This window comes from Patiria miniata, unplaced genomic scaffold, assembly GCF_015706575.1.
Source record: "Patiria miniata isolate m_02_andy unplaced genomic scaffold, ASM1570657v1 HiC_scaffold_17, whole genome shotgun sequence".
Lineage (NCBI taxonomy): Eukaryota > Metazoa > Echinodermata > Asteroidea > Valvatida > Asterinidae > Patiria > Patiria miniata.
The window spans coordinates 13,792,045-13,814,452 of record NW_024037055.1 but is presented as its reverse complement, the minus strand read 5'-3'; the positions used below and the strand labels follow the sequence as shown (position 1 = coordinate 13,814,452).

Sequence of the window (22,408 nt, the reverse complement as noted above, 5' to 3'; positions counted from 1 at the left end):
AGGAAAGTCGGGAAAACACCACTATATCTGTAGTTCCACTTGTGTTGTGTGTAATGTCTTTTTGGAAAGGCCTTCTTTCGTTGATTTCTTCAAAACAATAGCTTGCCAGAAAGAATTGCACAGGGATTTTATAGTCCCCTTGCTGTATTTCAACCAAGCATGTTTTTCAACAATACGTCAGTTACTTTTTGGATAGCTGCAATTTGATGGTTTGTTAATCCGCAACTATGTCTGGGTCTCAGCAAAATTACATCAGCGGAGTTGATTTTGCGACTCGAATGAGTCGAGTCATTTTAAGTGACTCGACTTTTGACTGAGTCGAGTCGGTCGCGTCATTGGGTGAGAAAGGTCGAGTCGATTCGAGTGTGAGTCGATCGAGTAAAACTGTGTGATCGAGTCGAGTCGAGTCGAGTAAAATTTATGCTTGAGTCAATTCGAGTCACCCACAAAATGGACGATCAAGGAACACAAGGCACAGTACAGTTTATTATGAAGGTTAAAATGCCGCACGGTATACTTAGGTTCTGCTGGACGTTTCTGTAGAGAGACGTCTTTTACGAGGCACCGTACAATTGCCACACATCCCACAAAAATGTATACAAACGCGCACTCAGTGCCGTGAACGCGCGAATATCAACCCTTTTCTGCCTGCACACCAAAGTGTGAGTATCGTGTGCATGGATTTGTGCTTGAAAACCAACATTTTAGTTTCAAATGAGCGAAATTTGTATTTTCTTTACATTCTAATGCCACATTGCAAGTTCTCTGCTACCGCAGGGCTAGTTGTTAGTGCATTGTGTTACCCTCTACATAAAACACTTTCTTCCTCCATTCTTCCGTCAGAAAGTACATTTCTTTTCTATTTTTTTACCTCATGTGAACTGCGAAGATTCGTTGGACAAAAAGGAAAGTGACAACAATTTTAGGTTTGCTTAGGTGAACATTGGGATTGGTCGTGAGCGAACCCTGCTGTTTAATATTCTTCTATATTAAAATTCCATTAATAACATTATTCACGGTATCGTTTTAGACATTTCTTCTACAAGATCTTCTGAACAATGTTTAATATTCTTTAATATCGTAATTCATTATTTAAATTATGCGTAATAGCATTTTAACAGTTCCACGAAATCTTCGAGAAAAAGCATTCTATTACCTCCTGCTAAATTGCTCCCTAATTTTAAAGAATTATGGATCAAACAGGGCAGCTTTTGGGGGAGATATTTTGTTGAGAAAATTAAATTTTAGATGCCAGTAATTGTCTATCTATCAAAGCTCCAATCCAAGTCCCGTAGCCTTCAGACCCCCACGAAAGTAGAAGGCACAGAGGTGGATTCTAATTCTAGAAGTACATGTGTTATATGTATACATTATGTTTGAACGGCACCCCCTAACCCCAAAGCTAGCGTCAGATGCAATTTTTTTCCAAGTGCTTGAATTAAATGCACCACACCACTTATTTCTCTTGAAAATCCTACCTATGGGCCTGTTATTGTGAGTCCCCGCTCCCTCCCCCACAACAATCATTCCCTTCCCCTATGTATCACGTTTCCCATTTTCCCAAAATTATGTACTCACCTAATTTTTTTTTTTTTTTTTATATATTCCTGTGTTCTTAGGACCACCTGGTTATCTAGGGTGCTATAAAGACAACACTGGCGATCGTGCTCTTAGAGGAAGTGAAGTGAAGGATGAGACTTCCATGTCTTGGCAGTGGTGCATGTCTAACTGTAGACATAATTATTATATGGGACTGGAGTTTGGTGACGAATGCTTCTGTGGAGATAATTCTGACTATGACAGGTATGGCAGTGGATCTGGCTGCAGTATGACGTGTGAAGGAGACAGCGGTGAGACATGTGGTGGATCAGATCGCATTCAAGTCTACAGAGGTAGGACATGAAGCAATATTCCCCTCGCCGCTGCGTTGTGGAGGTGCTTTTGCCGCCTGTCGCGCAATTTACACATTGAGCCCATAGTGACAGTAGGCATATAAGTCATTCAAAAGGAGACTATTATTAACAAAGAAGCAATCGGACTAATTCAGTAGTGGCCTTGTGAGAGGAGGAATTTAAAGAGGCCAAAGAGAACAGAGTTAAATGGGACTAGACGAGAGGGGATTCCCATCCCAGCCCCCTCCTTCATTTCCTTTTTTTTGTTTTGAAAATGCACTTCAACTTCTTTTTCAACGACGCAGTTAAATACTGTTTAAAAAAGACATGCTTGTTAGAATTTACACAATTTTAAATCAACTGTTTACAACCCTCACCATCAATTTTTCTCAATAATTGCAGCAAAAAATGCTCTGTGCTACAAGCCTGGTCAACCAAGTCATGGATTATACAACGTACAATCCCGTCCTTACAGTTACAGCCTGGGTAACTATGAATATGAGGATGCTGTTTTACGGTATACCTGCTACAGAGGTTACTATTTTCCTGCCAAGCCCCCAACGGTCACATGTGTGAGAGGAAGAACATGGAGCCCTGCCTACAGCACCTGCCGAGGTAAATATGGGAGAGAGAAATACATTTCCACCAATTTTATGTTGAAATAAAAGATCAAATATATCGAACGACAAGGATCTATATGTCAGTTATATAAAACAAATATTGAGTGGGTTTAAATTGTGAAATGGGAGTATTATTATCAATCAGTCAAATCTGGACTTTTCCAGTTCATCCTATTTCGCCACGAGAAATAAAAAGTCCAGATTTACCTTGCCATAAGATTCCTCCCATTTCACTCTGAGCCAATCAATATTTGTATACCAACCGCATCAGTATTAACATTTCATTTCGGACACAGTTTGGAATTCAATATTTAGGCATTGGTTAGTAGAAGCAAACTTTTTTCCTTGCCCTATTTTTAAGCAAAAGTTAAACTTGTTTTGAAAATACAATGCACAGATTGAAACTATAATCTCCAGATGCTTAGAATATCAAGTAATATTCAAGCACATTAAAATTACTACAGGTGTAGTACATTAATCCTGAATATACCAGTGCTGTTGTCGAGGTACTTATGATGGGTCCCAGGTAAGTCATGAGTCTATTCCAAGTAAATTTCAAAGTCAATTCGCTAGTCCGGTCACAAGTTAATGAGGATAAACAAAATCAAAGGAATGCCTTTGTCGTAATTCAATTGAATAGCTTGTGACTTGACACACTATATAGTTGAAAGAACTAGTCCACATAATCCCATTCTTAATATGTGTTAACCAAAAAGGTAGTATAGAAAAATGGATTATGTATGCTGCTCTTCATATAGTTGATAGTTTGGTGTGTGTACTTGTGGCCGTACCAATTCATGCTGTTGTGAAGCTGTCTCGTAATAAACAGAATTCATGGAGAATTCCCATGTGACCTTGTGTTCTGATTTTTGGGGTTTTTTTGGCAGCAGTTAATTTTACTGCCTGCAGTGATGTCCTCATGATATTACAAGAAACACATGTTACAAAGGTTTTAAATGGTTAAATTATGCATTCTCTTTTTCCACAAGCATGTACACCAATACCACACTGTGTTTATGGCCAGTTACATTGCACCACTGCCTATGACCAACAATGTGACCGGTGTGATGGAGACTATGGGCCAAATGGAGCAGCCTACTCAAGAGTCAATAATGGAAGAGAATGCAGAAGTAAGTTGAATAATCAATCTGATTTAACATCATATCAAACTACAATGACTTGTGTTTACTAAGTTAAGACAATAACTCATGATGGAATTTTTGTACTGGGACATTTAAGGTAGATGAGTGCATCAGTTATAATTTGTGCATTATGTTCGTTTGAGCAACAAAAGTGCTCAAGATCTGAAGAAAGATGCTTAACAATTAACCTGGTGAAGTTTTAGCTCAGTTATATTCCGAGAAAAACAATTTTTAAGGATCTCGATTACGAGTCAAATGTTGCTGAGTCATGTTTTGAATTGGGCCCGAATCAGCGTCTAGGACACGTTCTCATTCAGCAGATTGCAGTTACGCGATGTAACGCACTGAACCGATGAATAATAGCAACCGTGCGCAAGTGCGTTGTGTCAACGCTTGCACGCGCTTCGCTAAATTAAAATCGAACTACAGACATTTCCAAAAATTTTGGTCTTTAGACGCGCCGTTTGAAATGCCTTCTTTCATTGTTTTCTTCAAAATGACAGCTTGAAAGAATAATTTCACAAGGATTTTAGTCCTACTATCTTTAAACCAGGTATGCTTTTTAAGAATGATTTTGTCAGTTACTTTTTGAATAGCTGCAAATGGACTGTAGCTTTAATGAGCACGATGTATAATCTGTACTGTCTGAAAAGTTGCATGCATTTAAAGGTAGAGTATATAATTTGTAGCTATCCAAAAAGTAATGTCTGACAAAATTATTGTTGAAAAGTTGCTTGGCTGAAAGATAGCAATGGCAACTCCCTCTGAATTTGTTCTTTCTGGCATGCTGTCATTTGAAGAAAACAATAAAAGAAGTCCACTTCCAAAGATGCCTCAGTGACGGTGAATCCGTGTATGGGTGCACGCGTTGACATGATGCGCACACGCACGCACGGTTGCTCTAATTTGTCAGTTTACTGCATGACATTGCGTAGCTGCAATCAACTGAATGAGAATGTGGCCTGATACTGATTCAGCCGCAATTCAAAAGTAACACTGCAGCTGACTTTTGAATTGTTGAAAAGTAAGTGTTGCATGTTGCTACATTTGGCAGGGTTCTCGCAAACATACCTTGGCGGGTTGGGTTTAACAGAGCTAAAAGTTCATCAGATTAGTTTTTAAGTACCTGTCTTTAGATTTTCGGTACTTTTGTTGCTTCAAACGAAAAAAAAATACCCAAATGACAAATGATAAACCCTAAATAATCAATGTACATAAAACTCTTTCTGATACCACTAGAACAATGTTCATGGAGGACTGACAGCAATGCTTGCTACCCAGGCTCCTGCACAGACGCCAATTGCACATGCAGCAGTGGATTCTCAGAAACAGACTGCAGAACAAGTGAGTTTGTATATTATATGTAAATTGGAGCGTGTAGACTCTGAGTGCAAACTTAAGAGAGCACAGTTAAGTTATACTTTCGGAGGACAACTTACTTCCTTCATGATTGGACCTAGTTTATGTGCTATATATGGCTAAGACATTGATAGGTATGCTTTCTCACGACTTCAGTTGGCAGCAGTCAAGCACCAGTCTTATCAGAGTATCGTGCCACCCTGGAAGAAGGGACGACAACTCTGGAATCTCCTGCGGTCCAGAACAGTACAGCCACGGTCTACACCAATGTACACAACTTTGAGAGCTTGATGATCAATTGGATAAGCTCCTACCAACCGACTGGACTTCCAGACCCTTCTGCCGGTGGACATCCGTACATCCAAAAAGCTAGGCTGGGTGTGGTGGAGGCAACAGTTGATGCTGTTGTGAATCGTGAGTTCATCCTCCAAAAATTTACAGTAGAAGTCGTCGTGTGCCAAGGAATAGGTCGTTAGCAGCCCAGGCACGCAAAAAGCACTTTTGGGGATAAACGAGTTAAACATTCTGTGCTCCCATTTCTAAATTAAAAATCACATAAGGCTGAAATGTTCACATATAAAATTTGTTAAGAATTAAAATAATATTGTGCTTTTTTTGTTTCAAAGTGTTACTTAATATTGAAGTTATTTTCAGTTTAACGCTAACGACCTATTTCCGGGAACCACCCAACCCCGCCTTACACGAGAACGCCCTCTACATTAAATCCTAATTGCCTTTCTTTGGCAGATTGGCTTTGCAAACCAACTTGAGTTGGATGTTAGCGCACGTGGAGCATTATTCGTTACATTAGCATTACACGCTAACGACCTTTTTGCCAGGCAAAAATAATGAAAAACCTCATTTTCACTTTTTCACTCTGTTAATTACATCAGTATGACGTAAACCTTTAAGACAAATTGTTTATCAAATTAAAGATATTTCCATGCTCTATAGATTACCCTTAAAAATTCGAATTTGACCTTTTGACCCATTTTTCGTCCTAACGACCTTCTTCCACGCACCTTACGACGTGTACACAGGTGATTCGGTTATGAAATACACTCTTTGCAAGTTGGATGTTGGTCATATTTGTTTTTATATTTTTATCAGTGTGCATACATGACGTTTAGGCAAATTTGGAAAAAAAATTAATATCAAAACACCATGCTATTCTGAAACGTCTGTGTGCTTTTTACGATTTCTCTCTAGACTTGCCCTGAACCATACCCCCTCCCCTTATCCAGCGAATAACTAGATTGTCACCATTCTTTTCCATGCATTAAGGAGGGACATCAGTGATATATCAGATCGCTTCACAACCCTGCTCACGAACAAGTGGAGTGAGTTTTACTCGAGACGACCCTGCTACAGACTTAGTTGTCTGTGAAAACACAAACAACTTGAACTACAGTCACTGGACCCCAGCAACTGGAGATGTGTAAGCCATAACTGTTTGTATACAGCTAAGAGCAACGGGACAAGGCGATTGCCAAGCAACTGGTCTCGGCTAGAGCACACGAAATTCTGTGCAATGGATTCAGACTTATATGGCTATTGACTGGAAGTCTTGTTATGAATCTAGTGAACACAGTTATATTGCGCATCGGGTGCGGTTAACCAGGCCATGCTGACCCCAAACAATATGGATATACATTGTAAACCAAGTCAAAACCGAAACCGTTATGAACTCCCCAAATCCGAGCCGACCCGACAGAAATGACCGGAACCGACCCGAAACATGCAAACCAACCCCCAATAAAACACATGAATGTCTGGCTTGTGCAACTGTGTATACTTTTAGAGTTTCAACTTACCCGTGTTGCGTGACGTTGCCATGACGTCACGCTATTTTAAAAGTGTGGATTTGGATCTACAAATCTCTTACACTGGTCACAAAGTGTGATTCAGTACGACGAATCTTTAGTAAAGTGTGGATTCGGAATTACGAATCCACACTTTGAACACGTCGGACAATTGTTCTCCATAATGAACCAGGTAAGGTTTTAAAGGGTGGTGGCACAATATCAAATGTCCCCCCCCCCCCAGATTTTTGAACTCGTGTCCCATTTACAGGGCCCTATTATGTACTTCAATGTATCTTTTGCTACGAAAATTAAAGCATGGAGAAAGTGGTAAGAGATTGTTTCAGATCACACCACAGAGCATCTAGAATCCAATTTGTTTCGGGGCCGTTAAGCGGCCCCGAACCCCACGCCGGAAAGGCTTCGCGCTTCGAGCCCGCATCAGTTCTGATCAAGGTATGTCCCCCCCCCCCCCCCCCCCCCACTTTTGAGAAGCGATTGACGCCCCTGATGGAGAGTCATTTCAAGTATTTCCTAACAAATGTGAAATATTTCTTAGTCCCAGATTCATGTCTTATCATCATTTTTGCAACGAATGACCTTCATTCAACAGAATCGTACCATATACAGTACGGTGTAGACTCGTAACGTTACCTACTTGTGGGCCTACACGTTGTATATTGTGCGTGACAATGCACCACAAACCACAAGCACATTCGTGTGGTGGGTTGATCGGGCACAGTAATTGCGTCACGTGAATATCCGTACTGTGTCGTATGTGTGTGGGTTTTGCTTTATAATTATTTTTACAAGATGGTTTAACTGACCGACCTGACCCGTAAATTGCAAACGCAGAACCTAAACCGGCCCGACCCGACTGAAATGATGGTAAAATTGACCCGACCCAACCCGAAGTTGTTTTCGGGTCTGATTGGTTTCGGGTCGGGTTTGCTCAACATTAGTACACAGTTGGCAGGATAAGCCCATTACAATCACAAACAACCAGCTGGGCTATGTAATTAAGTCATAAGTTTCAGCCATTGCATGGACCCTCTGGGACCAGCTAACAGGTAACCAAGCAGCCAAAACTTCTTGTACATTTGACTTTGTAAGTTATGGGAAATTTATCACTGATGATTGAAGTGTGGGGCAGGCTGGCATTCCGATTTTTTTACTCCGCCTCAAACACAAATGAATACAATTCTTGAGGAAATGGAAGCGACGATTAGAGAGTTGAATTGAAGCTCGATTCAAAGAGTGCATATATTTTGTAATTATCTCCAAACTTCTTTGTCTGTTACAGACTGAGCTATGATGTAACTACAACCAATGGCGGGTACCTGAATCTCTACAACAGAGACTCATCTGATACCATCATCACACGCTACTATGATGGACAGACAGTTTCTAGGAATTCAACTTTCACCTTTGACTTTGATAACCCCTACCACTGTGTGGATGTCGCCAGTGGATGTCGAACCACCATGCTGAATGCAGGGAATGATGTCACCTCACAGGTTAGCCATGATACTTTCGTAATAGCAGCATCTGATGACTAGAATTAGAAGTCGTCACTGCGTTGGTGTCATGCTCACGTGCATGCTGCACGCGTTTTTAAAGACCAGGCAGGCGCGCACACATTTTGGTATCGTTATTGGTCGAAGGAGTCCGGAGTACATGCGTACCAAAGATCCTATAGCGCCGCTACTATAGGATCGCGCTATAGGATCTTTGATGCGTACTACCTGAGCGCGACTGGCACGAGCCTGGTGCGACCCATAGATATAGAATAAAAAGACTAGATCGGCAGCGCGTCAGCGCGATGTTGATCTAGTCTTTTTATTCTATATCTATGGTGCGACCGTAGACAATGGCTGTCGAAGAATTAGTCTGTACATTGTTTGGAGTGGGTAGTGGTTACGTGTAAGACTAGCTTATAGAGTTATTTTTTTAATTGGAATGGCCATCTAAGGTCTGCAGTTGTCTCTCAACTTCTGTATCATCACAGGCTCATTTTAACGTCACTTGGCAAGGTTGGGCAGATGATCTCGCTAGCATCAAAGAATACGACCTGGTGGTCCGACAGCTGTCGGGTAGCCATGGCAACGAAATGACTGAAATCTTTGACAGTCCGGCTGTTTATGAAGGAGTAACCAGCTCTGGACAGACTGTCACCCTGCCCCATGTTGGTAGGTTTTGTTGGCTACGTAGCTGTTTGTGAAAGAAATGACAATTAACTTTAATGAAACGGTATATAATGTTGATGGATTTAAACCAGCTGCTTTCAGGTTAGTCTTGGCCCAAGACGCTAGTGATCGATAGTGGACAGTAACTAGTACGCCCTCTAATGGCACCACAATTAAACCAGCGGGCTTAATCGCACTATCATCTTGGCCATTTCCGGTTTAACGTTTTCTTCATATTCTAAAAGATGTGTCAAGTGACGCATTTTTACAAATTTCCGTTTGTAATTTGTTTGCAATTGGGTGAATCCGTGTCTGGGTACATGCAAGCGCTTAGACGACACAGTCGCGTGCGTGCAGTTGCTACCGGTATTATTCGTTGGTTCAGTGCGTGTCATCGCGTAGCTTCAATCGGCTGAATGAGAGTGTGTTCCGGGCGCTGATTTTGGATACAACTCAAAACATGACTTGGCAACTTTTGAATTGAAATCGAGATCCTAGAATATTGCTTTCTTGAAATATACATTGTTCACTGAGCTAGAACTTCATCAGGTTAGTTATTAAGCTCCAGTCTTTAGATTTTGACCACTTCTGTAGCTTCAAACGAAATTGCACAAATCGTCACCGTTTTCAGGAACAGCCACATACTATATTATTATGTTGATTAAAAAAAAAAGTGTTTTCGAGATAATCGCAAAAGAAGTTTCTCATATTTTAAAACTGCAAGAAATACTACTTTGCAACAACTTTGTGAGGCAAGGCAAGCCATCACACGATTCTACGAGAATGTTTACATGAACCCGGTAGTAAGACTAAATACATTAGTTAATTGGTGAAAATTAATTAGTAAAGATATGTGGCACTTCGTAAAAACGCAAATTCAGTTTTCCGACATATTGGCCCTTTCTGTTCAACGTGTATTTCCATAGGTTCGCGTGAGTACGCGCGCGCAGCTGAAAATGTAAAAAAGATATGCGGTTCTTCGTGAAAACGAAAATCTCATTTGACCTACTTTTACGTATTTCCTTGCAATGGGTTTTGTACGCGTTCAAAGGGCCAAGATGTATGTGGCTCTTCGTGAAAACGCAAAATGCATTTATCGAGATTTTTGCCCTTAATGATGTTTTGCTTCTGTCATGGAATAGGAGCTAGTTGTCTCCTATCAGGGAGGGGGTGTGGACTCCACCTCGGGGTTGAGGGTGTGTACCCTTGGGATGGAATAACAACTCTGGACTGCACTCACTGATCTTGAACTTGATTATCTCATCATTTAATTATCTTGGTTCGTCTTCATACATCATCAATTAGCATTGGCACATGGTAGGAACATCAGTATTGTAGAAAACAAAAAAAAAAACAAGCCAGACTGCTCTCACTCACAGCCGCCTACTGCAATAAACAATATAGGGCCGAGTTGGTTGCACGTGTACGATACGCAATAATTTACGAAAAACAGCCATTCGTACACCCCCAAAAGCACACATTTTCCACCTTAAATCATCAAGCCATTCAGCTTAAAGTTCCCTCGTCGGAAGGAATAAACTATAAACTTACTTCTGGCATCCTGTCGGGATGCCTATCATCTCCCAAAAAGAGAGAATTTGGCTTGCAATTTCCAGCAACCTTCCACGTCTTTCAGCCCATCGACAGCGAAAAGCAGAGAGAGTGAGAACCCTGAAAAGTTGTTACACACTCGTACTAGCTGGGCGGACTTATCACTCCGCACTTAGTAAGTGTTTATCTTAATTAACAAAAGTTATAATATGCCCCATAAACTATTCAAACAGAATTAATAATCAATTATGTAAAGCTGAATTTCCCATTTGATAAGCAAAATGTTTTCCAAAGCTTGCAAATGCAAGTACTATATTCCAATGGTTGAGAATGGATACAGTTGTTTACATGGGTTAAGTGGCATCTGCCCAGATACAGTGCTTAACATTAAAGGGACTTCATGAAAGTATGGACACAACTCGAAGAAGTCTACACAATCCAATGCATTAAAGGGGAAAATACCCCGTTCTCCCACACTTCCATAAACATATAAAAATGGTTAAATGCATTGTTTTAATGCAAAATATTTAAAAAAAATCAAAATCGCAAACAAAATGTGATTTTGGACATATGTGGCTCTTCATGAAAACGGTGACGAAATGACAAATGATTTACCCAAATTTAAGATTATTTCAGTTGAATTCCATATGAGGTAACTACTTCTGGTCGCAAAGGATGACAGGTGTAAAGTTCAAAGTTTCCTAGTGAGGATGTCACATCATGTGATGACTGAGTCCTACTCATACAAGTGCACCTATATTGTTATCCACATTTTCTTCAGTGACACTCATCTCATAATCATCTCATCTCATGCAAATCAGTCTGCAGATCAGCCAATTATCATCTACGTAACATCACCAGAGTGAGAAAGTAAATCGATGTCGATTCTAAATGTCATGCAGCTGCTAGCCCTCGTGCTATCAAGAATCGACTACTTCAACTCACTACTCAACGGACTCAAGCAATCCGATCTGGCCCGCTTGCAGAACATTCAAAATAGAGCAGCCCGGGTCATCTCCTCCCTTCCAAGATCACACATCCCCACTTCTCCAGCAGCTTTATTAGCTCCCGGTTGAGAAACGCATCATATACAAAACTGCCTTAATAATGTACAAAGTAACCACTAACTCATCCCCAGAATACATTTCAAACTCACTGGAAGAAACGAAGAAACGAAGAAACTTACGCTCCCAGGGCAACCTATGTATTCCTCGCACTGCAAAGAAAGCAGGAGATAAGGCTTTCACTGTGGCAGGTCCAAGAATCTGGAACTCCATCCCACAACCAGTTCGATGCTGCACCTCAATACACATGTTTAAATCCTCACTTAAAACCTGCCTGTTCACTGGATTCATGTTAATTGTCTTTTTTTTTTTTTGGTGTTTCTTACTAAATGTACTATCAGAGGTGGTTGCGCTTTGTAACCTTTGGAAAAGGCGCGTTATAAATGTAATTATTATTTATATATATTATTATAATATACATCCAGTCTTATACATCCACTCCCCTCCTTCCACAGGTGTTTACTCCGTCATCCTTACCGCTGTTGACAACGCTGGCAATGTTAAACTCAGCAGGCGTTTTGTCTTCTTTGACGACGATCCCGATGATGTCACTGTGCAGAGCAACGCATCTGTGCGATTACTTTCAGCAAATGAAGAAGCCGACTACGAGTGGTTGGTTGACCTCGACTCTAGCGGAGGGATGACATCAGTAGTTCTTGATTGGATGAACAGATTCATTAATATTCATCACCTGAGTCAAGGATTGCTGAAACCCATAGGAAATTACGTCAGCGCTACTATTGACAGTGGTAATTATTGGTTTTAAGGGAAAAAACAAGGTTTTGCATAAGCGATTTTGATGTATCAAACAATGTCCTGTGTTCATCATAAGAAAAATATCTTCTAAACCTTCCAGAGTTTATCGGTGAGTTTTCCATTTCTTCCATGTATTTCCAACTTCTATCGTTACAGCATTACAAAAATACCATTGCGAATCTGTATCCCCCCGTTCATTGCGAATCTGTGTTCCCCATTCATCCAGCGCTTTGGTAGCGCTAGCTGAATTGGTTGAATTCAAGTAGTTTTCTTTACTTTCATGTTTTTAAATTTAATCAAATCATACTTTTACTTAAAGGAGATTTCATGTTCTTCTTCGTATTGTAATCATTGGCTTTGGAGGATTTTTTTAAAGGTAAATAAAGTCCAAGCTTCGGTTGATATATCGGCCAATAAAGACCCTGATGTTGAATACTATCAGGCCAGGGATTCAGACGGTTGATAGCTGTTGAAAATTCTGTCACTGCTGCCTTAACAATGGCCACTGCCTTAATTCTTTCAAACATCAGACAGCTTTCCCAATGGAAAGTTATGGTGCAACTAATTTTTTTTTCAAGTAACCTTTCAGTAGAGTACTCTGAGATAATTAAGACCTAAAACTATGGAGGAAGCATTAGACCTTTAAGAACAATATAAAGATTCTTGATGGTTTGTTTGCTCCTAGATTACGACCAGAACTTTGGACTTCGTGGCCGTGCAGCCATCCCCAATGCCCTTGGCGTGACAGAATTCCGCGTCTTCTACGACATCGACCACAGCGGTGGCAAGACCACTGTCAACGTCAGCGACGACAACTCAGACCACTGGAGTAATGAAGCTGCAAACACACAGGCGACCTACGACCTGACACTGGTGGACGGTGATTCCATTCGGTTCTGGGTGGAGGCCAGGGACCTATCTGGTCACTTTGTGAGGGACAGCGCGTTGGTGCACGCTGATTCTTCCCCGCCTATAATTGAAGACTTCTGGCTGGTACGGGACGGGGAGGTGAATGTATCCATTCATAACGCAGTTGAATTGCATAAAATGAGGTAGGATTATTTCTTGACAGTTGTTTGTTGACTGAGTGTGTGGGTTATGGGTGCATAGCATTGTTACGCCCCAACTATTGCATCGGTCCCAACTATAGTTGGGACTGTCCCAACTATAGTGCGGCAGTTGGGTCGGCCCAACTATAGTTAGGACTGGAATTGCGACGGATGCTTCATGCTTGATAGATCTTGTTGGATTAGATGTTCCGCGGCGCTGGCACCGTGTATTCGTCCTGCATGCATGCCGCAAGGCTGGCCGGTCACGTGGTACTGCCTAGTTGGATGAGTTGTCCAGCTGCTGGGTTTTATTGTCCAGCAAATCATTTTACAAAATTCAAAGATTGCCATAGCCGGCCAACTATAGATGGGCCCCACCCATAGCTAATGTCAAAGGTCCCAAGTAAAGTCGGACATGTAGCAGAGCTGTAGGGAATGTTTTATAGTCGTACATCAATGTAAACTATAGTTGGGACCATCAAATATAAATATTGCAGTGGCCCAACTACAGATGGTCCCCACCCATAGATAATTTCATTGGTCCCAAGTAAAGTCAGATGTGTATTAGAGTTGTAGGAAATGTTTTATAATTGTACAACAGTGTACATTATAGTTGGGACCGCAAAATAAAAAGATTGGGGTGGCCCAACTATAGATTCGCCCCGTCAATAGCTAATTTCAGTGGTCCCAGTAAAGTCAGACGTGTATCAGAGCTGTAGGGAACGTTTTATATTTGTACATCAATGTGAACTTTAGTTGGGACAGCGCAAAATAAAAAGATCGGAGTGACCCAACTATAGATCGGCCAGCCCAACAGTGGAACTTACAGTTGGGACCGTCCCAACTATAGTTGAGCCAGCCCAACTGTGGAACTACAGTTGGGACGTTGGGACCGTCCCAACTATAGTTGGGCCAGCCCAACTGTGAAACTACAGTTGGGACCGTCCCAACTATAGTTGGGACAGGCCCAACTATAGTTGGCCCAGCCCAACTGTGAAACTACAGTTGGGACAGGCCCAACTATAGTTGGGACAGGCCCAACTATAGTTGGGACCGATGCGATAGTTGGGGCGTAACAGCACTTTCACCTCGGATGTTGCATGTATGCGCCTCGAGGGTGTTCAAAACACAGCAGTCAACAATTGTTTTGTTATACCTCTGTCTTGGATTCTTTGGATTTTGATGTAAAAATCACGAAAACAAAGTGCAGTAAACACGACAATCGAACGTCAACTCACATGCATGTCGCGTGCTTGAAACAGCTGATCTTCTGCTAGTTCGCTGCTCCCACTCATGTTTGAAAACATGGTGAAAATTGCATAATTACAAATCCACAGCTTTATTTACATTTTGAGTTGATAGAGGGATTCTTACATTGTTCTCTGGCCCTTCCTTTTTTAGTGTTGAGTTCAGGACATACGACATTCACAGCGGTATCAGAACCATTGAATGGCTTCTCTTTGACAACTACACTGGCATAGAAATGGAATATGGGAACCAGACTCTTCCAGATAACGACACTGGGCCACAAATGGTACATGGCCATGGAAAAGTAGCTGCAAGAAAATTGAACACGGTAACTATAGGGCAATTGAGACTGCAGTGTTTAAATATGTTCAGCTATTGAGAAACATAATCTCACATTTTTTTTTCAATATAAAAATGCCATGTACTATTCTTTTCGTAGTAAATATTAGACATGTATTTTGCACATAAGTTTAAGGATTTTACGTCTCATTTAATGCTTTCAAGAATGTTTAGTCCAGTTATCATATAACTTTACTACGAAGCACATTTCCAAAAGCATTAGACACTTCGGAGGCGAGCGGCATTTGGGTAATGGCTAATTCTTAACAGTGACTTTTGCTTTTCATAGGAGGATTGTGATCCAGTCAACTGTATGTGTGTTCCAATCGGTGACTGTTACGCTGTAGACTACGGTTTTAAGCCAACATTTCACATTGGTACCCATGACTACGATTACTTCATCACTCTGACGGTTACCAACCATGCAAGAGTGGTAACCACCCAGACAATCCAGGTATGCTTGACGTTGATGTCTACATGTGCAACAATGCCATGGTTATAGTCAAGATATATTGGGAGGCCCCAGCAGAGGATAAATAGCTCAGATGGTAGCTGAGAGAATCAATTGTGACCACTGTTCCAGATGTTGAAGATATATCCACCCACTTCAGATATAATTAATGGAACAAATGTGTGCTTGTGTTGAAGACCCGTTAGAGTCTGGATGGGTGATTAGCAGCATCCAGACTCTGACCGGTCTTAAACAGAGTGTTTAATACCGACTAAGCACATATTTATTCCCATTCATAAATGTAGCTGTTCGGTCAAAAAATCAAAACATTTTGGTCCAAAAGTCAAAACAAGTCAAAAAATAAAATTTCATCAGTTTCACTTCATGTTTTTCGAAACACCCCTCTAGCTAAATAATGGAGTCTCTAGCTCGCGAGTAAAACGTAAAAAAACTCTTCTTCTTTTTTAGAATGGTGCGTACTGTGCGATGTCGCGCAGATGCAGCTGTGGCAAGTGCGTTGTGAATTTAGGACTATGAAACACTGACTCACTGGTAATATTTCGCGTGCCTACGTGAGGATTGTGAACGTTCAACCAATAAAACGGTAAAAGACACTGGATTTCACTGGAGTCCAAATTTCATGTGACACTGGAAAAGTGTTTTTGAACAGCCAGCCATGTCCTTATCATTCGTTTAAGACCGGCCATGTGATGGGCTCTCGACCAATGGGAATGGGTAAACTTTCCTAGGTATTAATGAATAAGGAAATAAATATGTGCTTGGTGGGTTTTCAACAAGTACGTTTAAAACCGACTTATGGCCTGATAATGATAATGGCCCGAGCCGAAGGACGAGGGACATTGTCGGTGACCAGGCCCCATGCCGGTTTTATTTGTTTAATACCGGCCAAGCACATGTTGATTCCCATTCATAAATACCTTTGAGTTAAAATTATAAATTTGCAACGATTTTGTTCAACAATTTTACTTCATGTTTTTTTTAAACACCCCTAGTTATAGTATGTGCCTCTCCCGAGTAGTACTAAAAATCTCTCCATATGGACATTGGCGCACGTGTGACGCATGTGCGATGTGGCGCAGAACGCAGTGGCTCCGGTGTAGTGTGAATTTAGGCCTCTTATACGGGCATTGGTAGTATTGCGCATGCCTACGTAAAGATTGTGAACGTTCAACCAATCAAAGAGTAAGAGAGACCAGATTTCATTTGACACCGGAGAAGTGTTTAAAACCAGCTCGCTGGTGTTTCATCAACAGTTTAAAACCGGCCACGCGACAGGCGCTCGAACAGTAGGAATTGGTAAACTGTCTTAGGTATTTATGAATATAAATTCCCATAAATTCCTACAAATGCAGATATTCTTATTCCTACTTATTCATGCAGATAACAGTAGACACGTCAGCCCCTCAAGCTGGTGTGGTGCATGATGGGATACGCGGGTCAAATGAGGTAGATTTTCAGGAAGGCAATGACCTCTCAGCTCACTGGGAGGGGTTCTTTGACAAGGAGAGTGGGGTCAAGTTCTACCAGTATCTGTTTGATGATTCCTGCTGGACCAGCAATACATCAATCGGCAGCGTCAGGGATTCGGTAGGTTTTGGATCGAGGCTTTCGTTTGTGCCACAGTGTTGTTTTGGTAGTCAGACTGTTGAAGAAATACAGACGTTGAATACGTGACACTATCTGACCTGCTGAGTTCATTACCAACAGAATGAAACGTAGGATGTGCATTAATGTTGTGCAAACCCGACCCGAAAGCGAAACCGACCCGACTTCGGTTTGTTATGGGTGGGTCGATTTTCCATCATTTCGTTGGGTTGGGTCAATTTCATAAACAAGAATGTAACTGAAATGATTTATGTTTATGATGTTGTTTCTCCAAACAACATTATGGCGTAATCCTCTCAACATTTCTAACTCTGTTTTCCACACTCAAAGTTCACAATAATTGCGAACATTTTTCTCATCATCCACTTACCCTGAATCTGTCCAACTTGAAATATTTTTTTTTATCAAACTAAGTCCATATTAAAGCAAGGATGCAAGTAAGGTGTAAAGGAAAGAAGATGACAATCTACCACTTTATGATGCAACCACCCTCACATTATTTAGGATTGCCTCTTTACGCCTGCTGTAGATGAACAGAACAACCTCCACGCATGCAAGTTGGACAGCGTCCTCACCTGGCCAGTACTACGTCACCGTCATCGCTTACAACCGAGCCCTGGAACCCTCAGAGGCCGTCTGTTCTGACGGTGTCGTCATCGATACCAGCCCTCCTGAGGTGACCCAGATTGCTATCAGCTATGCCCGGATGTGGCCTGGTCTGGCTAAGGATGTTGGTCTGGCTAAGGATGTTGAGGGTCGGGTGTGGCTCATCAACGAGCATCGCAGGAAGATAGAGCTGATGAATGCGTCCAGTGACTGCAGGTAGGGACCAAGGACATAAATCCTGTGTGGGAGCTGGGGCCACATTTTGACCGGGGGGTGGGCAATTGGATCAACCATCCGCCACCCACATTTTTTTTGTGAGAAACAAAAATTTTAAGTTATGTTTTAACTTTCAAACATTCCAAACGTTCCATGGATCTGTCATTCTGTTGTTTGTGCACTGGTACTCTCACGCCTTGACTACTGCAACTCTCTTCTCACCAGACTTAAACAACATGATCTCAATTGCCTTAAAAAACTCAAAAACAAGGTTCCTTGACTGATCCATCTGAAGCCAAATTATTTCCATACTTTACTGCAATCAGTTTTCCCCACCAAGAAGTACAAATTTATGAAATAGGAGATGCTTTGCAATGTGATTAACATATAAACACGTACATGTTGCTATATATTATTGACATTCTCTGCATTACATTAATGTATTTTTATACATAGTGCTAAGGCTGCTCTAGTAGATGATTTGTCTGTTTATCCTGAGATGTCTGGCACCAACGACACCTCAGCAGTCCTCCAAGGAGACCTAAACTGCCTCTGGATCTCAGCCGTCCAGCAGAAGTTCTACCTTCCGACCGACAAACACGTACGATTTACAGATATGCTTGACTGGGTTTAGCTGGGCAAAACTGGACTGCAGAGCTTGGTTGGATGGGATGGGCATGGCTAAGTTGGACTGAGATAATCTGGTCTTGGCTGAACTGGGTTGGTCTGGGTCGAGTAGTTGGTCTGGGCTGGGATTGGGTAAGCTAGACTGGGCTGAGATTGGCTGGCATGGGCTAAACTGGGCTTACATGTAAATATGCAAAGGATATTTCATTACTGAAGTCTACTTTTCTGATTCTGTGCTTGATTGTTGTTTTTTGTCATTAATAACAGGTGATCATTTCTTGGACTGGAGAGGATGAAGAAAGCTCAATCTATGACTTTGAGATCGGTCTGAGCACTGACCCCTCCAATCCGACCCCTGACCTTGTGACCTTCATGTCTACATCGGGTCATGATCACTTTGTGATGTACCATCCTCATATCAGCCATGGATCTGTGTTCCATCTGGTTCTGAAGGCGATCAACAAGGCTCAGTTATCTCTATCCAAGGTGTGTGAAAAATATATTGTGCAGAACAGATAATATACCAACCAGATAACTAAATGTCTATGCAGATGGAACATTACGTGATCTATTCGGTTCTATTCCCGGTTGGGATGATTTCACTTTCCCCTTTTTAAGTTTAACTGACCGTCCTGGCTGTTTTCCTGTTTACTAGGTAATTGGGCCAATTATTGTAGATACCACGCCGCCCATGTTTGTTGGACATGTCTCGGTCCGTGTGAAGGATGAACACTTGATAGCTGAATGGGGAGATAGTGGCTTCATTGATGATGAGGATACCAGTCTGAGATACCAAGTTGCCATCGGTGAGTCAATCAAACCTATGAAATCAATGAGCTTGTGTATCCTTTCATTATTTGGATCTTTCTCCTGATTGAATAAAGAGTTTTTTGTGCATTGTTTCAGGGAGCAGTCCAGGTGGCACGGAAACTCTTGATTTTCAGTCAGAAAAGGACTACAAAATGGGACCATGTACATCTGTGACATCTTGCGCTGCGTTCTTATTGGCTGACCTAGACTGGCATCTCCATGGTGATCATGAGTATTACGTGTCGGTCCGAGCACACAATGGTGCTGGGTTAGCTACAGTGGGGACGTCATCAGTTTATAGACACATCGTACAGTTACCATCCCGGGGTGTTGTATTGGATGTCGCACCCCCTGGGGAAGGTGCAGTCGTCAACTTAGGGGTATAACTGTGAAGTATTGTCTTTCCTGTTGTCTCTCATTGTAAACTGCCATCATTTGAAGGGAAAAATATGTGCTTGGCCGGTTTTAAACAAGTACGCGTTAAAACCGGTTTGGGGCCTGGACGCTGATAATAGCCTGAGCCGAAGGTGAGGGACATTATCGGCGACCTGGGTCCAAGCTGGTCGTAAACGTACTTGTTTATACCTGCCAAGCACATTATTCCCTCATAAATACCTATTCGGTCAAAAAGTAAAAAATTATAATTTCCAATGTTTTTTTTTCAACAATTTTAGTTCGTGTTTTACAAAACAGAGATGCCACTTTTCCGGTTTTACCCGGAATTCTGTTTTTTGAAAAATCTCACAAAATTCTGGGTTTTTATGCCGTAAAAAACCTGGAAAAAGAGATAACAAAACTTTTGAAATCGTTGATTTTGTTTACCTCGTTAGCGCTCTCAAGTTTAGTACATGCAGGCCTAAGGATTGCGCACGCACGGCACATTGTTGTGTGTTGAAGTAGTCTTGAAAACAAGTCTTTGTTGTTGCCGAGTCTGCATGAGATACAGGCGGCCAACGTACTTGCACGCAGTGTACAACGGCGCCTCGTGGGCTGCACCGCGTGCGGGCATGTTGTGTGCTAAGCACACGTAGCATTTAGCCTGGAAATCAAGTCTATCGTATCAGTTATCAGTGGTTCCCGATCGCCGTGAAATATGTGAATACAAAAAAACGCCAGGTACCAACCACGTTTTCGTCGCGCGATCTCGTTTTGCAAAGGTCATGTACACCGACAGTGTTGTGGAATCGTGCATGTTTCTTGTCGAATATTACTTTGGAAATTCAGGTAGGCAGGATAAATGATAGGAATATGGAAAAAGTCAAAGTGATTGAACGAACCGACAGCTTAAAGGCCACAGAAGCAAAAATAAAAAATAAATGGAACTGGGCTTGGCTACAAGAGAAAGATGACAACGGGAACTTTGTGTCGGAGTGGCTTGTTTACAAAAAAAACAAAGTTCCTGTTTTTTTTCAAACAGACCCTGTGGCATCTCTGTTTGAAACACCCCTCTAGCTCTGTTATCGTATGTGCCTCTCACGATCGAGTAGTACTAAAAATCTGCTTATGTGGTCATTGGCACGTGCGTGGCAGGTAATGCGCGATGTGGCGCAGAACGCAGCGGTACTAGTGTAGTGTAAATTAAGGACTTTGTGAAAAACGGACTCATTGGTAGTATTGCGCATGCCTAATAGCAAATATTGTGAATGTTCAACTTATAAAGGGTTAAAAAGGACCAGATTTTATAGTAGTCCAAATATCATGCGACACCGTGAAAATGTTTAAAACCAGTCAGCTGGTGTTTTATAGACCGTTTAAAACCACCCACGTGACGGGTTTTCGACCAGTAAGAATGGGTAAACTGGCTTAGGTATTTATGAATTAAACATTAAATAACTGTCAGTTGTTTCTGTTCATCTGGTTTTGAGATAAAAATCTTTGAGAGTGGCTTCGGTGACTGTGTACAAAGGCTTCAAGGCAATTGCTTCAAGCCCTTCATCAATACTACTTCTAATTAATTTAGATGGTACAACCACATTTGTAATGTGTCTTTGTTTATGGTTTTTCTATTATAGAGTAAAATTTTAAAAGAAATTTAACCCACTGCTTTTGTTTGCTTGCTCGTAGGTAGCCAAGGATATTGACGTTCAGATAAACACCACAAGCATCTCAGCTCGTTGGTTTGGTTTTGAGCATCCTCATCTTGATATCAACTATGAGATTGCCGTCGGATCAGAAGGAGATGCTACTGATGTCAGCGGTGGTTTCATTGATGTTGGCAACGTAACCTCGTATCGACTGGATGGACTGGATCTCACACTCCTTGAGGTAATAAGAACCTGGATTTGAAACGGTTGAAATTATTGAAATGAATTTCCCTTATACTGAGATCTGACTTCATTTTGTCATCTTTGTGGCCAAATCTTATTGACAGATCTATTACGCGACCATCCGCGCAAACTCTGAAGCAGGTAGCGTCAACGTTACTTCAGATGGTGTCAAAGTCATTCAGGCGGGTCAGGCACTGGAAGGAGCTGATGCCAAAGACGGACTGGGCTGTGATCAAGATGAAAGTAAGGCCTTTTACATTTCTTAGACATTGCATTCTTTAGATTGGTTGAAAATATTTAAAATTGGTCACGTGTTTAAGTTTGAAAGACGTCTCTCCAGATCGGTGGCTGTCTGTTGAACTATCAACCTCGGCTCGTTGGACAATCCTTCTACACTCTTATCAAACAGTTGCACATATATTTAAGGTTGATACTTTGATTCTCTAGATCTGTCTTTCTTCACTCTACTCTTCATTCACATTTTCTTTCTTCCTTCTTGCAGTGTATGTGCCATCAGGATCCTCCCATCACTCATCCGTTTTGGTGGAAATCTACCGCCCGATTGTGAATGAGTGTTGACTATTAACCTCTGTTAATTAATTGCACAATAAAGACAACAATGCGCATCAGCTAAGCCCGAATTCGCACTCGTACAGCTATAACGGCTTTGTACTTGCGACACAACAGCTAAACATACAAGCGCAACCCCAGTACAGCTAAACAGACTTTGTTCCAATCGCCTAAGCAATTACACCTACGCAGAGTACAAGTAATTTACCTGCCCGCTGTCGCAGCTA

General features: G+C 41.6%; 1 protein-coding gene across 1 annotated transcript in view; it reads left to right on the top strand.

The window, feature by feature from the left end:
- Positions 1 to 1,747: 1,747 nt before the first annotated feature.
- Positions 1,748 to 22,408, top strand: part of LOC119724048 — a 53,735-nt gene continuing 33,074 nt past the window's right edge. The window contains exons 1-20 of the mRNA XM_038194970.1: positions 1,748 to 1,892; positions 2,295 to 2,507; positions 3,502 to 3,642; positions 4,894 to 4,998; positions 5,170 to 5,427; positions 6,298 to 6,451; positions 8,119 to 8,332; positions 8,824 to 9,004; positions 12,072 to 12,365; positions 13,058 to 13,424; positions 14,823 to 14,997; positions 15,298 to 15,462; positions 16,861 to 17,067; positions 17,615 to 17,907; positions 18,364 to 18,508; positions 18,802 to 19,020; positions 19,190 to 19,340; positions 19,441 to 19,724; positions 21,409 to 21,609; positions 21,716 to 21,854. Coding sequence (XP_038050898.1) covers positions 1,748 to 1,892; positions 2,295 to 2,507; positions 3,502 to 3,642; positions 4,894 to 4,998; positions 5,170 to 5,427; positions 6,298 to 6,451; positions 8,119 to 8,332; positions 8,824 to 9,004; positions 12,072 to 12,365; positions 13,058 to 13,424; positions 14,823 to 14,997; positions 15,298 to 15,462; positions 16,861 to 17,067; positions 17,615 to 17,907; positions 18,364 to 18,508; positions 18,802 to 19,020; positions 19,190 to 19,340; positions 19,441 to 19,724; positions 21,409 to 21,609; positions 21,716 to 21,854 — 4,051 coding nt within the window. The remainder of the gene's footprint in view (positions 1,893 to 2,294; positions 2,508 to 3,501; positions 3,643 to 4,893; positions 4,999 to 5,169; positions 5,428 to 6,297; positions 6,452 to 8,118; positions 8,333 to 8,823; positions 9,005 to 12,071; positions 12,366 to 13,057; positions 13,425 to 14,822; positions 14,998 to 15,297; positions 15,463 to 16,860; positions 17,068 to 17,614; positions 17,908 to 18,363; positions 18,509 to 18,801; positions 19,021 to 19,189; positions 19,341 to 19,440; positions 19,725 to 21,408; positions 21,610 to 21,715; positions 21,855 to 22,408) is intronic.